Source organism: Danio rerio, chromosome 11, assembly GCF_052040795.2.
Source record: "Danio rerio strain M-AB ecotype USA chromosome 11, GRCz13ab, whole genome shotgun sequence".
Lineage (NCBI taxonomy): Eukaryota > Metazoa > Chordata > Actinopteri > Cypriniformes > Danionidae > Danio > Danio rerio.
This window is the reverse complement of record NC_141031.1, coordinates 36,452,204-36,467,500: the sequence shown is the minus strand read 5'-3', so window position 1 is coordinate 36,467,500 and position 15,297 is coordinate 36,452,204. Positions and strand designations below refer to the sequence as shown.

Genomic DNA, 15,297 nt, shown 5'->3' with positions numbered 1-15,297 from the left:
CAGTTGGAAAAGTCAAGGTTTTAAAACCGCAAAAATTTTCTGTTATACCGTTTCTATGGTATATGTAATATACAATTCAGGAGACAAATCGTTTGTACGTAAACATCCAAACATGCTATAGACATGAACAATGCAGTGGCTTTTACTTTATCCAAAGATAAGATATCTAAAGAGGCCTTTTCAAGTTCTGTGTTTTTGAAACTAATGAAGATGGACGAAGTCAATCATTTGGTCAATCAATACATTTTTGGCCTGACATGTTTACCGTTCCGAAACATTTAAAATGTTTCTTAAGATAAAAAAATATTGCGTTAAATAGTGAATAAAGCTGTTGTTGTTGTTTTTACCCAGACATTTGAAAAGAATTATATTTTATTTCCATATTTTAGAGCAGTAATCACAATATTATGAAATCATAACATTTTTATCTACGGTTATCATACCGTCAGAATCCTATAGTGGCCCATGCCTTACTCTAAATAATTTGAAAATGAAAAGCCAAATGTATAACTGCAATTACAAATAAACAGGAAATAAGTGTCCATCTCTGTGTTCTATACATTTGTGTTTTGCAGCCATCTCTGCCGCCCGTGTCATAACCGTGAGAAAGCTCGAGGCCTAGGGAAGTACATCTGTCAGAAGTGTCACGCGATCATCGAGGAGCAGCCCCTGATTTTCAAAAATGACCCCTATCACCCGGACCACTTCAACTGCAGCAACTGCGGGTCAGTAGAGCAGCGCTGCATGTGTATGCTGCCGCTATACTGAAGAGCTGTGATTGAGCTTTTGTGTGTTTTACAGTAAAGAGCTGACCGCTGATGCCCGCGAGCTGAAAGGGGAGCTCTACTGTCTGCCCTGCCATGATAAGATGGGTGTGCCGATCTGTGGAGCCTGCAGACGGCCAATCGAGGGCCGAGTGGTCAATGCCATGGGCAAACAGTGGCACGTGGAGGTTAGTATGATTAACATCAGGGCTTGACATGAACTTTTTTGATCACCAACCGCTGTGGCTAGTAGATTTCCAACATTACTAGCCACTCGCCATTTTCACAATTTTGTTGTTGGGAAATTATGTTTTATATGCATAAACTTGACTTTGTCATGCTAAAATTACTTGATTTAGATTTTGTGTTATATCCACATGCCTCCTTATTCATTTCACTTTTTGTGTGTTGTGTATGAGCCTGCTCTATGTGCATGAGCAAATGGGTTGTAACTGCAATTAGTTTTTATTTCACACAACTTTTCAGGGCTCAAAAGACCTGTTATTAATCTGTTGAAGGAATAATTAACGAAATCAGTGACCGCTGCTTATAAGAGGATTTTTTTTTAAAAATCTTGAGCTCTTGAAAGCAGCAGGACTGTGTGCACACAATCATCTCTTTTTGTTCAGTATATTTCAAAGACTACCGATTTGCGTTTACTCTCGGCACGATTGCTTTGCGCAAGTAAACGAGGGCGCGCACAGTTTTTAACAGCTGCACGCATCAAATCACCTGTGCATGCGAGTGATCATTCTGTATTCACCTGCTTTCTTTTGCTCGTGCGAACACAGTTATTTTTGTCAGTCGTGCTGCTTCTCGATTCTAATATCACGTTTGCACAAATATTGGGCCATGCTTAATTGTCGAACCCGTCTTTTAAGAAAACTACATTTTAAAAATGATTTTAAACCAGCCAAAGTGGCTAGTAGGAATGTCTGTCTGACCTGCCACAGCTGAAATCAACCCGCATTTGTCGAGTGTTACGAGGTTTAAATTTTGTTCAAGCTTTGTTTAAAGTGTTTGACTTCAAAAAAGCATGAATATATATTTTTTCCTCCTAATATTAACAACGGCGTGTTCGATCCATAAGATTGGTTTGGGCCTGGGCGTGTCCGGCCAAGCTCCTCAGTTTAGGTGATGTCACCTATTTGCAACAAAAGTGGGAAGGTGACGTGACACTCTCCACATGTAGCGAAACCATAGAGCGAAACGCAAAATGGAAAAATGTAAGTTTGCGTACTCCTGGTTGGAGAAAGTGGAGTTAAACAGTGGCTGAAGCCTGTCGTTGAAAACAACCTCGTAATGTATTACCTCAAGCTTTGTTTTTTTCAGAGCTTATCTGAGTTCTGTTGCATGGTTGTGCTCCATTGATATATCTACAACTGTTTATTAACAACTATTTTTAAAGTTAAAGGTTTGATACTGATTAGAACTTTAAGTGGTGATGAGGTCTTTAAAAAGTCTTAAAAAGGTATTGAAATTACCTTTGGGATTCCTGCATACACCCTGCTGCAGTAATGCTGTTGAATTTTCCTCTGAAAAAAATGTATTGTAAGATATTTTATAATAGGATTTTATAATATGACAGTATGTTTTTGCATATAAAATGTAATAATATTTTAGAATATTACTATTTTTAAACCATTTATTTAATCAAATGCAGCCGTGGTGTGGATATCATAAAAAAAAATAAAAAAAATAAACTTTTTAATTGACCCTAAACCTTTTACATATATTTGAAGATATTGACAGCTTGTGTGTTTGTGTGTGTTTGCAGCATTTTGTCTGTGCTAAATGTGAGAAGCCTTTCCTGGGACACCGCCATTATGAGAGGAAAGGTCTTGCTTACTGTGAGACTCACTACAACCAGGTGACTTCAACCTTCGTAACAAAGAAACAACCTTCTGTAAATAATGAAGCGTTCATCTAGTGACACTAAAACTACTCATGTCTGTTTTGCAGCTCTTTGGTGATGTCTGTTACCACTGCAACAGAGTGATCGAAGGAGACGGTAATTCTGTTCACTTGAACAAGATTTTGACAAAGTTTTCAGCCAAGTAATAAATGTGAAAGTATGATGATAACTAAGAGTTATTATAAAATTTAGTTTAAAAACCATATGAAGCATCACTAAATTTAACATGATCAAACAATCTTCATACATTTCATTCATAATTCTTAATACATTTTAAATTGTTTGACGTGAGAGCTGCTGAAGTGATTTATGGTACAATTCAATAAAAAAAATCTTTAAAAATATATATCGTTATCTACAAATTAATAAAGTCATACAAAAATGCTAAGTGCATTATTTTTACAGTTTACTGAAAAACACCATGAAAATCCTGTAGCGTCTCACCTTGAAGATTTATTATTTAAATAACTGCTGCTGATAATAATAATAAAGCTTTGAAGTGAAGTTGTTGTTATGTCTCCAGTGACTGGAATTGTGAGTTAATCGTGTGTGTGTGTGTGTGTGTGTGTGCGTGTGTTTTTTCTTTAGTGGTTTCGGCTTTGAATAAGGCCTGGTGTGTGAACTGCTTCTCGTGCTCAACCTGTAACACCAAACTCACCCTGAAGTAAGTGATTTCACACAATGATTTATATACTGTACAAACTGTATGTACTCTATCCCCTTACCCTAACCCTATCCTAAAATCCAACCAATCAGCCCCAACTTCAGACACACCTTCTGTCAAGCATTGACGCTGAAGCCCCGAGTGAATGGGGACTTAGGGTGTACTCACACTGGCTATCTGATATGACCCCTATGTCAGGTTCATTTGACTAGTGTGAGTGCTCCATACTACCCGGGAGCAGTTTGGTTGGCTGGCCCTGACCTGGTTGGAAAGGATGGGCTGGGGTGCGGTACACATTTAGAACATGGTACAAAATTAACTATGTAACATCACTTTCAATTGACCGCTTCATATGGATTTATTACTCATACTTTCAATGAATGCAAACTGTCATAGTTTCTCAAAGATGCAAACCCCTCACTGCACTTCAGCATGTCTCCTAATACGTTCACAAGCTATATGTGCTGACATTACTCATTGACTTTGAATGGAATGATGTCTAAACGTTGCCGAACTAAATTGTGGATTCGTCAAGTCATGTTGGGTCTTTTTTTCACGGCGACCAATCGCCAACAAAGGTGTCAGACAATCGGATCATTTTATGCAAATACAAGTGTAGATGCTTGTCAATCACATTCGTCACACCAGAGAATATCGGTCTGTCTAAATGGAGGGAAAGCTTATTATGACCATTGATAATCGCCCAGTGCTTTATAATCAATCTTTTATACACTACTGCTACTACTACTACCACTACTACTACTACCACTACTACTACTACTACTACTTCTGTGTCTTTTTGTGTCGCAGTCTAAGCTGAATGTGATTGGCTGTTGTCACTATGTCATCAGTGTGAGCTTCAGACATACCCTCCAAGCATTGACACTAATGCCCAGTGGGAACAGGGCGTGACTGATGAAAATTTGAGTGCCAAAAGTGAAGCTTCTGTTCAGCAAAATATTCGTCTGTGTGTCACTACGTTCCAAACGACTCAAAATAATAAAAACAATATAACTAAAGCAATCTCCATTATACTGAGCGAGAGCGACTCTCTCCCTTTTTTTACTAAACTCACTCATTGATGACAAGCGCGCTTGAGCTTGGGTAAAAATGCAATGTGAGGCTGCATCCTAAAAATTACACACTTCCCTACGATATAGTATGCTAAAATCAGTATGCAAGCAGAGTAGTATGTTGAATTCACAGTATTGGAAAAACCGTATGCGAGAAGTACTTGGATGACCTACAACTTTGAGCGATTCTGAAGTGCGCATCCAATGGACGATATGCTATCCTATGATGCCATGTGTGGGTTTTATGAATGCGAGTAAAGCAGCAACGGGTAGGTCACATGATGACAAATTTCGGATATAGTATCTTTACATTCCATTCATACTATATAATACATACTTTTCAAATGGTTGTTTAGTGAATTTAAATTCAAATGTATAAGGTAATATTCAAGGATCAGGAAACTTTACATGCAGCCTGAGTGCGAGTTGTCGGGGGAGGGGGAAAGGGGTGGGCCAATCATGCCCAGACTCGGTTCAAGTCAACCATGCCTAGTGTGAGTACACCCTAAGTGACTTTAAGTGGCTGTGTGTAAATTTATGCAGAAGTGTTTTTAAATTAAGCCTGGACCACTGTGATGTTCTCTCAGTTCATTACTAATCCTTCGCTCTCGCTAACTCTTGTATTGTCTATTTCTGTCTCTTTCCATTCATTTCTCGTTCTGTCTCTTTCTCGGTCCAAACCCATTCCCCCTCTATTTTCTCTCTGTCTTATCTGCTGGTTTGGTGTGTGTCTGGGGATTGTGGGGACGGTGGTGCTGCAGGGACAGGTTTGTGGAGGTGGACCTGAAGCCTGTCTGTAAACACTGTTATGAACGTCTGCCGGAAGAGCTGAAACGCCGCTTGGCCAAACGTGAACGCGACTCTCGCGAGCGCAGAAAGAAAGCCATCGCCGTCTGTCTGTAACCCTTTTCTCTGTTTTTCCTCCTTCATTCACGCTCATCTGCGTCACTCGCTCATTATCGGTGGTTAGTGTTTTCAGACTCACCATTCATTTTATGTTGTTTTCTTTATCATGGCGATATAGAGAATATGAATATATTACATAGTTTTCAGCTTATTTTGCATTGATTTTCTTTTTAAAATGTGGTATCTATAAAGATTGTGCATACTCATTTCATATTACATAAATTATATCCTCATTTTTCTGTTAATTTGCCATAAAAACATGATCATATATTTGATATAATATTGAATTTTTTCATTTGAATTTTCTGGTCTCTCATGCACTGCACCAGCTGCAGTTTTTTTTTTTATAAAAAATAAGCACACATAATAAGAAAAATTTTAAATGACTAAAACACATTTCTAGCATGTATGCAATTTATATTATCTTACATTCTTATGATTTACAATCGAAATTAAGACACCCTTAATAAATATATATATATTATTAGGGATGCTCCGATCTGGATTTTTGGAGCTGATACCAAGGACCGATTTCTTGTCATGGTGATTGGCTGATACGGAGTACCGATTCTGAAGCTTTATATAACTTTAACATTGCATACTGCACATGTTCCTTCTAAGTATGATATTTAAGTGGAGATTTCTCCTTTCCTAAGAGAATAAATGAAGGATGTTGCATATGATCCCCTAAACGCTCATCTTATAATCATTTAGTGTGGTCATCGTCAGAAGCAGCTTTACAAGATAAAAGACAGATTAAAAAAATAAATAAATTGGTAAGAAATTACTAACAATATAATTTGTGGGGCTTATAATTCTGACTTCAACTTTGTATGTGTAGCTCGCTTTCTGAAATTATAATTTTAGTTCATTAATTTATTTCTAACCATTTCTAATTTCCATTAATAAATGTATTTATTATGGCATTTTTTATATAGTTTTAATTTATTTTTATTTGTTTTAACAAAGATTTTGTTTTTTAAATGTTTAAACCATTTCAGTCAATTGCAAAGGTAAAATTTGTTTTTTGTTGCACTGCCTCATTCATTTCTAAAAATAAATAAAAGTTAAAAGCATTTAACAGTAAACTGTTAGTAGATGGAATTAACTGCATACTTGCATAGCTAGCTCATGTTTTTGGCCTAAATGCATGAGAAAGCACACTTATGCAAATCTTGTGTTTTAGGAACAAGTTTGTGGAGTTTGACATGAAGCCGGTGTGTAAGAAATGCTACGAGAAGTTTCCTCTGGAGCTGAAGAAGAGGCTGAAGAAGCTGGCCGAGACTTTGGGCCGCAAGTAAAACTCATAGTAATCATCATCTGTGCTCAAATCAACAGACCAAACCAAACCAAAGCGCAGATCATCTTGGAAAAGTTGTCTTACTTTATCCTACTTAAACTTTAAGTGTGTTTTTCTACCACAGAAAGTATTGCAGGCAGATTTTTACTGGTTTCACGCTTATGGATGCGCACGTGTCTTAAAAAAAACCTGCAAACTAATCAAAACAGTTACCTTTATATTGTTTATGATAAATATACAGTCATGGACAAAAGAGACTAATAAATCTTGAGAAACTGAGAATGGGTTTGAGGAAAATGTTATTTGTTTTATTCAATAAAGGATTTCTGATAACATTTCTTTTAAACTTTAAATCAAAATATTGTAAATAGCAAATTGCTAAGTGGTTAGAAAAAAATAATGTCTTATTTTGTTGTCTAAAATTAAATGTAAACTTGGCTGAAAATATGCCACTTTGTTATTTTAAGCAAAACATTTCATCCTAAAAATTAAAATAAATGTAATCAGACATTTACAGAATAAAAACATTACCTGCCAACACTCCTGTTTTTTCCCAGGAGTCTCCTGTATTTCAGACCCATCTCCTGCCACCCTTCCCTTTTGTTACTTTGCCCAGAAAACTCGCGTAATTCCACCCCACCCCCTTTTTCTCATCTTTAGGTACAGTCTGTAACACCCTTGGTGGTTAACTTTAGTATAGTATCCGATCGCTGCAGCTGCCCTAAGCACCTGTGGTGCCTATGGTAAATATAATTAATAATAATAATTATTATTATTATTATAATATAGATGCCATATTTTTGTTAGACATGTTAATATTATTTAGTGTTAATTGCCAAGAAAACAGCATTTCATGAAATGACCCTGTATTTAAAAAAATATTTCAATGATTGAAATTTTCTGAAAAAAAAAAAAAATTAAATCTCTTTGATATTTGGAAGACATTATTAAACCTTTAAAGAACAATATGGAATTAAACCATACCTGCCAACACTCCTGTTTTTCCCGGGAGTCTCTCGTATTTTAGACCCATCTCCCACCACCCTCCCATTTTGTTACTTCTCCCGGAAAACTCAACAATCATGGCTGCAGCCCGCAGCTTGATGATGTAGTTGACTACTCCCGCTACATAGTTGATGATTGCCTACACCTCCCCCTACCCTAAATCCAATCATCACAATAGCATGGGCGCTACCTTAGTGGGCGGTACAAGGTCCGCTACCTAGTTGACGATTGCCTACATCATCAAGCTGCGGGTTACAGCAAGGACACTTTGGAAAACTCACAAAATTCCACCCTACCCTCGTTTCTCATCTTTTGGTACAGTCTGTAACACCCCCAGCCGTCAACTTTAGTATAGTATCTGATCGCCGTACCCGCCAAAACACGGTCCATGGTACAGTTACTAACACCACAAATACTCCCCCATCCCCCATCAACTGTATACACCCACACCAATACACCAACTATCAAGCCCCCACCCCAACCCTGGTCTCCTGGAATTTCAGAGACAAATGTTGTCAAAAACTAAACTTGCTTTATTCAAACACGTCTATATTTTCATTTAAATCAGATTATTGGTGCCATATTTTGTTAGACATGTTGGTAACAGTTTAGTTTAGGTCACAATTCACAGTATTAACAAACCATTAACCAACACTACTAGCTTAATAAACTACTAATTAAGTGTTAATTAATAGTAATGTAGTAGTTGGGTTCAAGTTTTTGTTAGGATTAGGGATGTAGAATTAGATCATACTTTATAACTATTGATGAACAGTTAATATCTTAATAGTAGGCGGGTAATATGACACTTGTTAATTGCATGAATTGTGACCTAAACTAAAGCATTAATTTAGTTTTCAGTGTCAAGAAAACAGCATTTAATAAAATAACCCCGATATTCAAAATTACAAACGTTTCTTCATTTTAGACAAATTGTATTTTTCTTCATAGAACAAAACCAATATTAACACTTCACTCAAACCCTTGTTTAATACCCCCCCCTCCCCCCTTTTAGCGGTATAAACGTACATGCATGTTTATGAAGATAATGTTTGTATTGGCTGCGTTCAGACGGATTATTCGGCATGTTTTTGCTCTTTTCCTGAAGGCAGAAACTTGTGGTGTGTCTGACCGCAGGCCTGGCTTTGAAGCATCGATCTGAAAGATGTTTTTGATATTTAATGTATGCTCAGGCCTTGTGTTTTTCTGTCAGAAAGGGGATCAAAAGTTAATGCATGATGTAATGAGCCTGGAGGAACAAGACAACCTCTAAAGCAAAGTCTTCGCTCCACTGAACAAAGTGCTCTGGCTGTTTAATCTCCTTCTCAGCTTAAATTATCCAGCTTTATTAAAGCCCTCACTGTGTTCTCCAAATATGCAATAAATTACACCGCTTATATTACTTCTGAGAGCTTTATGAACTGTGTTGCCAGTCTTGCGTCATAACACCCTTGTCTTTTTCTATTTCGATTGAAAGTTTAGTTTTTACGACCCGCCTGCCTTCTTTTGTTATGACTGAGAAAATGCCTTGAAATATAATGAACTTGTGCCTTGTTTTGTTATCTGCATTACTTTTGATGATTAATGAAACGATTGACTGAAGTCTGGAAGACTATTTTAAAAAGGCGATAATTAAGATTTAACCTCACTACGTTTCTACTTTATATGCTTAAGTTTTTTTTTTTTTATCTTTGATTATATATTTAGCCATGTACTGTTCATGAAATGTCTTTTTACCGTTACGGTCAGCAATATTGAGCAACAGCAAAACTGCTTTGTGCTTGTCTCCTATCACTGTCTGTATTCACTGAACGATGCATTTCAGCAAAATATGTATTGACAGGCTTGCTGGCAGCTTTTAAATAATACATTTCACCATGTTCTGTATGGAATATCAAAGTATATCAATAAAGTATGCACTATTTAATTTGTTTGTGTGTTTATTAAGTTTGAAAATCAAATGAGCTCAATTTGGGTTCTTTTTTTAAATTTGGTATTTTTAGAGGATCATTTTTCATGGCAGTAAACTCTGAAAAAAGGCTCATTGTTGGCGTGTTGCTATTTTGAGGATCTGAAAGAGACCAAGCTATTGACCGACTAAAAGCTGGTCTCAAGTCCAGCGCAGAGCGCGTTAGTTATGTGCCTATGCAGGTCCAAAATGCACACAAGATGTACAGCAATACACAAGTATTTTACAAAAATTAACGTAAATTAACGGATTAAAATGTTACTAAAAATATTATTTTCTACATAAATATAAATACCACTACCTCCATGTCTTCATCATGCCTCTATGCCTTTTTTCCAGTTCATTCATGACCATCTGCATTTGTATAATGTTAATGTTGTATAATGTTGTATTATTCATTATATGCATATTTCTATATGTTTTATTATATTTGTCCACCTGTCGGGTTTAGAGATGTATGCAACACCATATGGGGCATAAGAATAGCATGCGTGTTTGGATAGAGCTCAGTTGTTTGACCACACTTTGTTATTATTGTTCATTTATTTGTTTCCCAGAATTAGAACTGAATTTGTAAATGGTTTTGAAACAAATCTTTGCACTTAAATGAAATTAAATATGTAGGCTAATGAATGTCCTCAGTGGAGTGAGTTTCCACCGTTAACTCCACGAAAGTAAAGAGTAAAAGTAAAGTATCCTTACGCTGCAGATAGTCTGTTTAACTGTTCTCACTAGTGAAGCGTTCAGTTTTTCCACTTACAAAGTCCATCATGTAAATAGCAAATGCGCCATGATGCGACACAACTGTCTCTTAAAGGGAATAGGAGATGAGACTCCGATTGTTTTAATGGACGTTATGCTCAAAACACATCCAAAACTCTTTAAAAGAATAAGCACTACCTTGTTAGACCATGCGCCAGGGCACAGTGCGTATTTTTCATCCTTAAAATAGCAAAAGTGGATTTGGACATGCCTTGATGCTTTTGCACCATGCACTTTAGACTTTGCACCTAGATCGTTAAAATAGAGCCCTTACTTTCGTGTTAAATTTATTCATTTTTTTTAAGTTTATTATAACAATTGAAATTTTTTTCCAACCAAAGTGGTCATTTTTTTTTACTTTGTTCTCCGCTAAGAATCTTATATAAATATATTTATTTGAAATTGCTACTAAGTTTTTTGACATTCAAATTAGGTAAAAAGCGGTTATTGATAAAAGGAAACAACTGCAGCCGAAGGTTAATGAGATACATTAATATTATTTATTAAATCACCTATAAAGTGTATTTTATCACAATCAATTCCAACCCTGGCTAAACCCAACCAGCAATAATGTAAAAATATTCATTGTCGAGTAGGGTAGAATGTGGACAGTTGCAACAATTTTTGCATTTCCTTCAGTTTCTCAGAGACAGTTTTTTGTGGAAATCCAAAATTTAAATGTAGTATTTTCACATCTATTGGACAACCACCCACATCACTATGAAATGTGTGCATATATAAATATATGCAGAATTTAAACTTGAACAGACAAGGTAAAACTTTGCAACTGACCCCAAGTAGGGAGATGCCTGCAACATTCATTAAAATGTAATAATAAAAATAAAATTTAACTAAATCTGTAACTTCTGAAACATCAGGTTGGATTAAAAAAAAAAAAAGTAAACAGACTAAAATGTAATTTGGTTAAATGTGTTAAATTGGCCATATAAATACAGACTATTAAAAAAAAAACAAGCAAAAACCAATTATGAGCTCTAAAAAAACTTAACAAAAAAAATATATTTTTTTTTTTACTGAAAATATAAACCTTTATTAAACTACTTTGGACTTTGAAGTGAATTAATCAAAGAATTAAATTTTTCAAATTAGATTACATTGAAACTGTGATAAAATTAAAATTGTACTTTGTCAATATGGCAAGCTTTTAAATGAATGAGACAGCATGTTGCTACTGTTTCAACTCTACCAACCCTGATTAAACTGCCTATGCTAGAGAGATACAATAGATTTAATGCTTGATACCTATACATACTTAAAGCTAAGAAAACAGTGATTTAAATTATATGAATGAGTAATTTTTCACAAAAAACAATTAGACAGTATGAGCAATACTTTAAACTGAATAAATGGTTATGGCTGATTTCTCTCAGATTGAAGGAGGGTCTAACTGAGAATATGTAGTATGAATATCATCACTAGCACATTCCTGAATAGAGGAATAAGTCTTGTTGCAACTGCCTGTTGTTGCAACCGTCCCCACTTTCCCCTATCAACAGCTGTATCCCTTCTAATTAATCATAAAAGGCTTAGATATGTACAGTCAGGGGCGGATTTAAACAATAAGCATGGTAAGTGGCCGCTTTATGGCCCCAGGAAATCTGAGGGCCCCCAAATAAATATAACTATAAGTATAAATTAAATATAACATCATTTTCTATCATGTTTTGTATTATGAGGGTCTAAAAAAAAACAAGTTTAATGTTTATTACATCGCAAATGCGCAAATGTGTCCCCCACCCTCAATCACGAAGTAGACCAGCAGTCAAATTAGGTAGATTTATTTATAAATCAAAATAGTCTGTCATTTTTAATTGGGAATCCATTTTAAGAAAACAAATCATTTAAAAGGTTTTACAAGATGCTTTACATGTTGTTGTTATTAATTTGGATTTAGATAAAATGTTGAAAAGGAGTGATACAAGAATAAAAACAGCTAAATTAATCAATAAAAATGTAAGTACAAATGGTGCATCTTAGAACTTACGAGCCCCATGGAATTGGAATTGCTTAGGGCCCCCAAATCACTAAATCCGCCCAGTGCAAACTATAATACCTGGAAAAAGTCAGTATGCAATTCAAAATTTCATAGGAAATCTGTCTGATACATTATCATAATGTTTTTTTTTTTTTTGAAAGACATTTTACGGAAGGGAAAACAAAACGACGCTTCAATATGTAAAATATAAAATATGTCACCAGGTGGCGCTGTTGCATAGGACAGAATTTCACAGCTGAACGTCAATGAAAACTGCTTTTCATTGCAGGAGAGACCATGCATCCAACTAAAACGTTTTCAATTCACTAGTTTTCCTCAGAATAAATTTGAGCAGCAACGTGGATATGCCTAATTGTTTCATTCAAAAGAGTTGAAAAAGAAAAGAGAAGTACACACTCCTCTGAGGTGGATTGAATAAACAAGTTCTCAATATCAATGAGCTGATGAACAGACCAAAGCTGTGCTTCTAAGCACCAGCGAAACAATACCTCTGATTCCATTATTCCGTCTCAATAGCTTAAGTGAGAACAGTAGAAAAATATTATCTGGGTGTCGCCTCGCCTCTGTCATCATTTACAATGGCGGTAATTTACATTCAGCGCCGCTAATTTCTGTGCTCTCGGGGGCCGCGGCAATTCGTCATTTCCCCGCGAGCTGCTCTTCCTCTGTGTGGAGTCTTTTCAAAATGAAACTAGCGAAGGAAATGACAGAGAACAATAAGACGCATTCAGAAAGTTCTCAAAGAGCAGCTGAAGAGGGTGGATTTGACTACAGTCCTCAGAGAAATCCTTTAACAAAGCGTGACGTCATGTCAGGGCTGTGACCTCCCTAGACTCGATCTTACGCATATTCAACCGGTAGGTTTTTAATTGCTAATTGTACTTTTATATGCCCACGGGATGACTGCTAATCAAATACAAGGAAGAACCAGTTAAATATTAATAACTGATTGTTGTCAACGTGTGTCTTTTATGCAAGCTTTTTGTGGGTCATTATATGTCCCCTCCTATTAATGGGTTACTTTAAGGCCATTCATGATGAAAATCATCTTTAAGCTGTTTGAACAGAACTGTGTGTAGGTATAGTCTGTCCACAGTCATATTGGAGTGATATAAAGACAAGTCTTTTTTTTTATTTCCTAACATTACAATAGGATTCAAATCCCTTCTGTTTAGAGGCCTACCGCAACTTGTTGTAGGAATGCAATTTCCCAGCCCACCGAATTGATTGACAGCAGCGTATTAACATTTCTTCATAGTAACACGAATAATCAAATCAACAAGACAGGACACGCAAAGCAACTCTATCATCAAATGTAATCAAGATTAAATTTTAGAAGTTTAAAAAATTATTCAAACATGTTTATAATCAATTACAGCAATTTTACCGTCACCACAGCTGTGTGCAGGGCCGAAGTGTCCATAGGAGCAACCTAGGCAGCCGCCTACGGCAACAAAACAGTGAGGGTTGCGTCCGCGACACATCAAATACATCAAATAATCATTGGGAATGTTCTTACTGTTCTATTTCTCACACACATTACGTTTAATCTGCTTCCTTCATGTCTGTCTCTCTGCTGTTTATCTGTCGCAGCACAAGACGACCCACTCTGACAGACATGGGAACGGTGAGCGGGGAGAACTAGCATTAAAGGCACAGGCGACAAAAACAGCTACACGATTCTCAGAGCTGAAAATAACATCTGAAAGGTATAATAAATAATCTGATGGGTGTTTTAACTTTTACAGACACATTGACACATTTTGACATCTTAAATCTTGAAAAGAGGGGTAAAATAGGTGTCATTTAAGCCAAAATTGTAAATTCTGTTATTAATTAATCACCCTCTTCTTGTTCAAACCTCCGAATAGGAGCATACATTATGAAATTTTAGTTGAAATAGACAGCAAAACATCTTCAAAACAGACCAAGATGTCTTCATTGGCTCTATTGGAATATTATCAAGCTACAAATATACTTATGCACATAAACTAGAATGATGACTAACAGTTTTTTTTTTTTTTTTTTTTTGGTAACACTTTATTCTGATGGTTTATTTGAGTATTAGTAGACTGCCTGCTTACTATCTGTTAATACTGCTCCTTCCACAGACATTTAACTGACTATAAGAAACTTTGCAAGTACATGTCAACTTACACTAACCCAAACCTAACAGTCTACTTATAATCTAATGAGAGTTAGTTTGCGTTACGGTTGTGGCCGTATATAGGTTGTATTTTGCCTCCCGTTCTCTCTCTATCGCTCTTTCTGTGCCGGTCATTTCTGATGGTCCGTCTTCATGACAGCTGATTGGTCAGGAGATCGATCCATCATCATTGGGCGACGTGGCACGGGCATATAAAAAGGACGCCAGGAAAAGCGGAGGAGATCGCTTTGTCCTTTGATCTCAATTTTTGTGTGTTTTGCTGACATGATTATGATTTTCGTTGTTTTTGCTTAACTTTCGTTTGGGTAAAATTATTTTGTATTACTTTTGCCCATTTTGAGAACTGTGATTTTGGACATCTTTATTTTGATTGATTTGTTTGTTTCTTCTTGGCCCAGCCCTTTCCCGAAAAAATTAAGCTATATCTCCTCAAGCTCACTCTTTTCTCAGAGTTAGGTGGACAGGGAAGATGTCGACTTCCATTTTACAAACACCTAGAAAATGTTTTGTTAAAGACATCAGGTAAGAGGTGAAAGGCATCTTTGTATTTCAAGAGTTCACACTTGGCTGATAATTGATAGTAAAGCTAGTTTGGCCCTGAGCTTATAAGATCCTCGAGCCCTGGGCTCCCTCCCGTTGCAAGGCGAGAGGGGAGTTTGAGCTCAGGTAGATCTCGATGACTCCTCTCTTGCTTGTTGTAGCTAAGTGTCGGATATGTATGCTGAAAGGTGTAATCAGAGTTTAGCTAATGTATT

The 15,297-nt window shown here is 36.2% G+C and overlaps 2 protein-coding genes across 4 annotated transcripts in view; one reads left to right on the top strand and one right to left on the bottom strand.

Moving 5' to 3' along the window:
- lims1 (LIM and senescent cell antigen-like domains 1) overlaps positions 1-7,539 on the top strand; it is a 17,166-nt gene extending 9,627 nt beyond the window's left edge. The window contains 6 exon segments of one of the 2 annotated variants that reach the window (NM_001024389.1): positions 576-725; positions 802-952; positions 2,542-2,634; positions 2,727-2,775; positions 3,268-3,343; positions 6,509-7,539. In NM_001024389.1, coding sequence (NP_001019560.1) covers positions 576-725; positions 802-952; positions 2,542-2,634; positions 2,727-2,775; positions 3,268-3,343; positions 6,509-6,623 — 634 coding nt within the window. In that variant the 3' untranslated portion in view covers positions 6,624-7,539. 2 annotated transcript variants of the gene reach the window in all.
- The window catches only part of thsd7bb (thrombospondin, type I, domain containing 7Bb), a 190,388-nt gene that overhangs the window by 152,826 nt on the left and 22,265 nt on the right, over positions 1-15,297 (bottom strand). The gene's annotated exons all lie outside the window — the stretch shown is intronic.